This window comes from Corvus kubaryi, unplaced genomic scaffold (assembly GCF_017639235.1).
Source record: "Corvus kubaryi isolate FWS band 111438036 unplaced genomic scaffold, C.kubaryi_AGA036_p1.0 37002, whole genome shotgun sequence".
In the NCBI taxonomy this organism is placed as follows: Eukaryota; Metazoa; Chordata; class Aves; order Passeriformes; family Corvidae; genus Corvus; species Corvus kubaryi.
In genome coordinates this window covers 1-7,869 of record NW_024581006.1, presented here as the reverse complement: position 1 = coordinate 7,869, position 7,869 = coordinate 1, and the positions used below count along the sequence as shown (strand labels likewise).

General features: G+C 68.2%; 1 protein-coding gene across 1 annotated transcript; it reads right to left on the bottom strand.

The window, feature by feature from the left end:
* Positions 1-453: 453 nt before the first annotated feature.
* On the bottom strand, positions 454-7,150 carry DCTN2 (dynactin subunit 2; the record flags this gene model as incomplete). The annotated part of the gene is made up of 15 exons (XM_042020526.1): positions 454-810; positions 895-986; positions 1,063-1,165; positions 1,250-1,321; positions 1,436-1,513; positions 1,619-1,657; positions 1,764-1,829; positions 1,925-2,072; positions 2,219-2,379; positions 2,483-2,581; positions 3,916-3,977; positions 4,099-4,195; positions 5,120-5,125; positions 5,877-5,885; positions 7,008-7,150. Coding segments are annotated over 15 exons (1,262 nt in total), but the record flags the coding sequence as incomplete, so codon positions are not given.
* Between the last annotated feature and the right edge of the window lie 719 nt (positions 7,151-7,869).

The following is a 7,869-nucleotide window of genomic DNA, read 5'->3' as shown; positions in this document are numbered from 1 at the left end:
GGGGTGAGGGGGTGGGACTGGGGGAACTGGGAGCACTGGGGTGAGGGAGTGGGACTGGGGGAACTGGGAGCACTGGAGCTGGGAGGGCAGGTGGAACTGGGGGAACTGGGGGCATTGGAGGTGGGACTGGGGGAACTGGGAGCACTGGAGCTGGGAGGGCAGGTGGGACTGGGGGAACTGGGGGAAGCTGGTGGCACTTGGGGGGAACTGGTGACATGGGGTGCTCTGGCTGTATGGGTGGGGGGCTGCAGAACGGGTGTGGGGGACCTGGGGGAGCAGGACTGGGGACACAGCTGGGCCACCTCCCCCCCACTTTGGGGGCCCAGCTTCCCCCTGTCCCCTCGTCCTTATGGGGGTCCTGGCTCCAAGAGGTTCCCCTCAATCCCAGCACTGCCCACCCCCGGTTTGGGGGGCCCTGCTCCTGCCCCCCATCAGCGATGCTGACACACACACTGGGAGCTGAGCCGTTTATTGGGGTACAGGGGGGACCAGAGACCCACACACGGGGATGGAGCAGGGGGACAGGGACAACCCCCTGTGGGGACTGAGGGGGTGCAGAGACCCCTGCGGGGATGGGGACAGAGGATGTGCTGGGGGGGCAGAGCCGGGGTATTTACAAGCAGCAGCTGGGACCGGCGTGGGGGGGTCACGGGGCCCAGGGGGTCGCTGGGGGGGGCCTGGGGAAGTCCTCAGGGGAAGCCCAGGGTGTGGCTTGGGGTGTTGTCACTTCTGCAGCCGCTTGATGCGGGCATCGATGTCGGCGAAGTTGTCCTCGACGATGGCCAGGTTGTCCTTCATCGTCTTCTGCACCTGGGGGGGCAGGAGGAGGGGATGGGGTGATGGGGGGGACAGGTGGACACCCCAGGGCCAGGGGTGGGGGCCAGGGGGACCCACCTCGGCCAACAGCACCGCGTTGTCCTTGAGAGCCCCCGCGATCTCCTGCTGCGTCGTGTCCAGGTGCACCAGCACCTGCCCGAACTGGGTGGCTGGAGGGGGGCACACCTGAGTGCTGGGGAGGGCAGTGACCCTCCCCCGGTGTCCCCGAGCCCCCCCGGCCCTCACCTTGCTCGTGCAGGTCCCGCAGGGTCACCAGGCGCTGCACCACATCGGGCAGGGCACTGGCCACAGCATCCCAGCTCTGCAGCGTCTCATACAGCTGGTGGATCTGAGGGGCAGCAATTGGGGGGTCAGCGCAGCCCGGGGGGGCTCTCTGGATCCCCCCGTGGCCTCTGGGCCCCACAGCCCATACCTTGCTCTGGGTGTCAGCGTCCTGCACCGTGGCCTTGTGCTTGGCGATCTCGTTCACCTTCCCCAGGACGCTCTGGTGTGGGGGGAGGAAGAGACCCCAAATCCAGCAGTGGCCCCCCAAATCCAGTAATGTCTCCCAGTTTCAGCAGTGCCCCCCAATCCAGCAGTGCCCCCCAGCCCCCCTCACCTGCAGCCGAGCCTCCACCTGGTCCAGCACAGCCACATCCAGAATGTTCACCTTGGCCTGCAGCACCTGCACCGTGTCCTGGGGGTGGGGGGGCAGGTGAGGGGGGGTACGGCAGCCCCCCAAAGTGCTGGGGGCGGGGGGGGGGGGACAGGGCTCCCCCCAGTTTCCCCGTGCCTGACTCACCATGAGGCTGGAGCCCTTCAGCCCCACCAGCAGTGGGTTCTGTGGGGGAAAACGGCGTCAGTGGGGCAGGAGGGGGCAGATAAAGGACGGGGGTAGCAGAGGGGCAGGAGGGAGGCAGGGCGGCCCCCCTCACCTGGGCACCCACCGGGCTGTCGGGCTCACACCTCACGGCCGCCTCCAGCTGCGCCAGACGCTTCTCCAGCTCCGACACCTGTGGGGTTTGGGGTGAGGTGCCGGGACTGCAGTGCAGGGCCAGGTCCCAGGTGCGGTGTCCCCCCGCTGTGGGGCCAGCAAACCCCCGCTCACCTTGGCAGACTGGGCAAACTGGTCCTGCTCCGGCCTCCAGTAGAGCTCGAAGGTGACAGCATCGCCGGCAGGGGCGGGGGCCCGGGCGGGGCCCTTCCCCGGGGTCGCTTTGCTGCACTTGGCCACCTCCAGCTGCTGCAGCAGCCGCCTGGGGACAGGCAGGAGGGGACAAGGTGGGCACGGGGGCAAAGGGGGCACAAGGACAAAGCAGGCAGAGGACAAGGTGGGCAGGGTCCCTGTCCCAGCCCCACGGGGATGCTGCCATCCCCCCCCAGGGTTCCGTCCCCCACTCACTTGGCCAGGGCACCCTCGGGGTCAGCAAAGTCAATGGCGGCACCAGGGCCCAGCACCTTCTCCAGGTGGGAGCTGAGCAGCTGCTGCTTCAGCACCTCCACCTGCCTGGCCAGGGCCATGGGTGTGAGCTCCTCCTCAGCCCCCGACTCCTTCACCGAGCTCTGAGGGGACACACAGGGGCTGTGTCACCCCCGGGACACACCCTGGGACACACACCTGGGTGGGTGCTCACCTGTGTCACCCCCAGGACAGGTGGAAGCTCACCTGGATCTGCTCCACGTCCCGGAGCAGCTCCTGCACCTCGTGCTGCAACCGCTGGAATCGCTGCTGCGGCGTCTCCTTGGCACCAAGACCCTCACCCAGCTGCGGGAGAAATGGGTCGGGGGGCTCAGAGGGGGCCAGGGGGCTCACACAGGGTCAGGGGAGCTCCTGGGCTGTTGGAGGGGTCATGGTGGGTTCAGGTGTCTCATGGGGTGCTCAGGGATCTCACGGGGTCAGGGGTCCCAGAGGGGGTCAGGGGTCTCAGAGGGGGTCAGGGGTGTCACGGGGGGGCTCAGGGGGTTCACAGGTGCTGGCAGCAGAAGGAGCAGGTGAGGCCTGCAGGGACAGGTCGGAGCAGCCTCAGGTGGCAGCACCTGGTCCTCAGGTGGCACCTAAAGGGAACCTGATGGGGTCAATGGGGTGGGACAGGAGCAGCCCAGGAGGGTCCTGAACCAACAAGGAGAGGGGCTGCACTGGAGCTCTTCTTCATCCTCACAGAGCTCCTCATGTTCACACTCAGAGCTCCCCATCTTCATCCTCATGAAGCTCATCTTCATCCACATGGAGCTCTTCATCCTCACCCCCATGAAGCTCCTCACCGTCACCCCCGTGGATCTCCCCATCTCAGTGCCCAGAGAGCTCCTCCTCCTCCTGACCCGCAGCTCTAAAGCCTTGGGGGTGGTTCTGGGTGGTTGTGTGTCCCCCGTGGAATGGGGGGGTTTCCTGGTCTTTGCCCAAATCCAGCTGTTCCCAGAGCAAACCCGAGCTGGGCCAATGTAGGGGGGTGATGGCCTGGCCCGATGGGCCACAGTGACCAGGCCAGGGGCCGGGGGACACAGATGTCACCCCGCTCCGAGCAGGCCAAGGAGGAGCCAGGTGAGCCTCCGTCACCTTCTCCCCTTTGACCCTGGGTGACAGGGACTGCAGCCCACCCTGAGCCCCTGTGACGGGCCTGAGGGACCACAGGAACCGGGACTGCCCGGGGAACGGGGGTGACAGAACCTCACAGAGGCACTGAGGGGACAGGCAGGGCCCTGCTTGGGGCACAGACCCCAGGACATGGGGAGGGGGCAGCCAGGGAAGGCCCAGGGGTCCTGGGGGACACCCAGCCAAACGTGAGCCAGCCAGGATCATCCTGGGACCCCCAGGTCCATCCCCAGATCCATCCTGGGACCCCCAGCTCTATCCCAGGACTCGGTGATCAGCGCTGTCCTGAGCACCCTCGGGGGTCTGTGCTCGGGACAGGGGCTCCCAGCACGGCAGACTGGGATGGACTGGGGAGAGACCAGCACGGTGCTGGTGGAGCTGGCACATCGCTGCTGTGAGGCACGGCTGGGGGCTGCAGCCGGTGACGCCGGGGGTCCCACGGGACCTGTGGCCCACAGGGATGTCCCCAGCAGTGTGTGGGGAGGAGGGGGTGCCCCTTCCCCGCTCACCATCTCATACTCTCCGGCCTCATAACCCGTCGTCCTCGTCCGGCCGATGCGGTCAGAGAAATCTGGAAGAGGCAGAGCCGGGTGTGACCCAGCAAAGCACGTGGGGCTCAGCCCCCCAGGGGTGCCCTGGCCCATCCCCAGCCTGCCCAGCCCCTCGCGGCCCCCCTGAGCCCCCCAGCTCACCCACACCCTCGGTGCCCAGGCGCTTGTCCCGGAACTTCTCGTAGGCGGCGTTGGGGTTGATGATCAGGTGCTCCACGCTGGTGCTGCTCAGCTCCTCCTGCACACAGAGCCCCCTCAGCCACAGCCGCAGCACCCGGCGCTCCCCGCACTGCCACCGCCCCCAGCACGGACAGGGATGGGGACGAGGGGGCCCCAGGGCTGCCGCCACCCCCAGCACACGGCGTGGGCAGGACGGGGGGTGGTGGCCCGGTCCTCCCCAGGACACAGGCGCAGGCCCCCAGCACGGCTCTGCAGGCAGCGATGTGGCACGTCCCCAAGGGTCCAGGGTGGGGACAGCAGACCCTGGCTTGGGCCAGCATGGTGACATTGGAGCCCTGGTCTGGCCCAGCCCACCAGGCAGGGACCCCCCAAGGGCTGTGTCGGGACTTGGGACACCTGGCCTGACCTGGTCCAGCTCAGGGACCTCCAAGGTTCAGCCTACCCCAAAGTGTGGAACATTCCAGCAGCCCCTGGCCAGGCCCAGGACCCATTGCTGGCCCCTCCAGGGTGACCCCTGGCTCCGTGGGACTGTCACTGTCCCCCAGCTGCGTTTTGGCAGGACACCCTCCTCCCCAGGGTGACCCCCGGCCCCCTGGGGCTGTCACTGTCCCCTGGCTGCCTTTCGGGGTGACCTCCCCCAGAGGGGCAGTGGGGGGCGTAGGCTCCCAGAACCCCAGACCAAGGGGCCGTGCCCTGTGCCAGGCAGGGTGGGCACAGCTGACGTGTCCAGGCTCCCCTCGCCCCCAGCTGCCATCAAGGGAGTCCCCAGCTCAGCAGGGCTCTGGGGGGGACCCAAAGGACCCCCCTGCGGCCCCTCTCCAGCCCCTCCCGGCTCTGGCCCCGGTGCTGTCAGGGAGCCCTGGTTTGCTGCGGGGAGTGAGAGCGGCGGGAGCAGCGCTGGCAGCGTTAGGGGGCTGCGGTGGGTGGCAGCGGGTGACAGTGGCTGAGGGACAGTGACAGCAGCCGGGAGACGGGCGCTTACCAGCTCCTGGCGTTTCCCAGAGGTGAGAAAGTCAGAGCAAGGTTAGAGAGGGGAGAGAGAGACAAAATCCGCGTTAGAAGGTCCGGCCCGCGCCCGCCGCCCCCCGAGGGCTGGGGACCCCTGCGGGATGGGCACCCCCGCGGGACAGGGAACCCCACGGGATGGGGACCCCCGAGGGCTGGGGACCCCTGCAGGACGAGGGGCAGGGGGACAGACCCGGGGCAGCCGGGGGTGGGGGCAGCAGGGCCGTGCCCTGCAGGGCAGCAGGATGTGGCCAGAGTTTCGGGGCTCACCCCGTAACTGCCCTCCCCAGCTCTGGCTCTTCCCCAGGGTGGGGGGATGTGAGTGGAGCCAGGGGCTCCCCCACAGGACCCCAACACTCAGTGGGACCCCAGGGCCCCCAGGAGGCCTGGGGGGGCTCTGAAGGAGCATGAGCTGCCCAGCCCAGCAGCCGCCCCAGGCACTGCTGGCAGTGGTGAGGGGGCTCAGCACGGCCCCTCCGTGCCCAGGCAGTGTCCCCAGGGCAGTGAGACCCAGCCTGAGGGTCCTGGGGGGTCCCGGGGGGTCCCAAGGCCAGGGGGGCAGTGTGGGCAGCAGGCAGAGGATGCAGAGGGCAAGGCAGAGCAGGTGGGGGGGCAGCACAGGGCACCCCAAAACGCCCAGCGCAGCGGGGGGACCCCCGAGGGGACAGCGCTGGGACCCCCATGCACATGCAGCAGTGCCCCCCCCATGCACCCCAAAGCAGGGCCACGCTTACTTGTGCAAACTTGTCCCGGCCCGGGGGGGAGCGGGGGGGGGAAGCGGGGGGAACCCTGGTCAGTTTGGGGGGCTCCCCAAGGGGGAGGGAGGACCCCTCAACGCCCCAGAGCTGGTGGAGGGCTCCCCGAGGCAGGGGGGCCTAAGACCCCCCATCCCTCACCTCCCACCACAGCAGGGGCCACACATCACCTCATGACTTTGGGTCCACTTTAGGTTCAAACCCCTGTTTCAGTCCATCTCACTGCTCTGGCTCTCACAGGGGTGGGTCTCTTTGCCCCCCTCAGGATTTGGGGGTGCCTGGTGGGCCCCTGCTCCATGCCAGGGAGCTGTGCCTATCTCCCAGACCCCAAAAACACCAACGGCACCGGGGGTAGAGGGTGGTTGCACCCCCTGCACCCCCAAGGCCTGGCACCCCCTCACTGGCTCGGAGGGCACCGCGTCACCCCTTGTGCTGTGACCCCCATCGTCCTCCCCAGCACATCTGGGGGTCACCCCACACCCCTGGAGGTCCTTTGTGCCGTGTGGCCTCAAGGACAGACCCCCGTGTCCCCCCATCCCCGAGGGTCCCTCGTGCCTCTCGAGGACAGAACCCAGTGTCACCCCCCTGGGCCCTGGGGGTCCTTCGGGCCCCTCCTGGACCTCTGTGTCGCTCCACTCCGGGGGTCCCTTGAGCCCCTCGAGGACAGACCCCCCTGTCACCCCTGTGACAGCTGCCTCCCAAGAATGGCCTTAGCCCAGGCCTGGGGACCTCCCACTACTCAGAGCAGGTTTAGGGGGTCCCCCTTGTTCCCCTTGGGGTGGGGTCAGGGGACTGGCAGCCCCTTCCTCCTGGGGACATGGACAGCAAGGACGGGGACAGCACCCTGTGTGGGGGAGGCTGTGTCCTGCTGTCCCCGTCCTGCCCCGCAAAGCACGGGCAGGATGCCACTGTAGGGGACATTGTCACCGTGGGGGGACTTTGTCACCGTGGGGGGGATGTGTCACTCTGGGGTGCTGCTGGCTGCGTGGGGGGCAGGAGCCGGTTCCCTGCCACGGTGCCGGTCTGGGGGGGGCCGGATGGGCTGGGGGGTCCCGGGGGGGTCCCGGGGGTCCGGTCCAGCTGCTGCTTCCCCCACCGGCCGGGCCTTACCGCCTCGAACTCAGCCTGGTCATCCTCGGGCAGGTCACTGGTCTCGTAGACGTCGGGCTCGTTCCGGGCCTGCGGCACCAGGGGCTGTGCTGGGACCCCCACCCAGCCCCGGCTGCCCCCCAGCAGCTCCCTGCCCCCCACACCTCATCCCCGATGGACACCTCCGATGTGCCACATCTCCCTCTGCACATCCCAGTGTCCCCACACCCCTTGCTGACTGCCCCTGCTCCCCCAGCAGCCTTTCGAACACCCCAATGTGCTCCCAACACCCTGACTCCCTGTCCCCTGACCTCCCCCATGCTCTGTGTCCCGACTCCCACAGTCACCCCAAACACCCCGGGGGTGCTCCCACCCCCCAGGGTGTTCCCCCTACAGCCTGGCCCTCACCAGCACCTTCCTCACCCAGAGCTCCCTGGCACCCCAAGCCCCCTCCCCAGCCCCAGCTCCCTCCCATTCCTACAGACATCCCAAATGTTGCCAACCCCCAGACCCCCTTGACCCCTCAGAATCCCCAGCTCACCTCCAGATCTTCTCAGAGACCTACAACCCCACAGATGCCCCAAATCCCCCTGGTCCCATACGCCGTCAGTCATCCCAATCTCAGAACCCACAAATTTATCTGATCCCTCCGGCCCCTCAGCTGCCCTGACCCCCTCGGACCCCCCTCATGCCCTCAGACCACCTCAGGACCCCCGACCCCACCAATCCCGTCATTCTCCCCCCAGGCCCCTCAATCCCCTCAGATCCCCCCGGGCCTCCCCAAACCCCTTGGACCCCCTCAGTCCCCCCCAGTGCCCACGGATCCCTAAATTCCTGCAGACTCCCCCCGCATCCTCTCCCCATCCTGAGACACCCCCCAGCA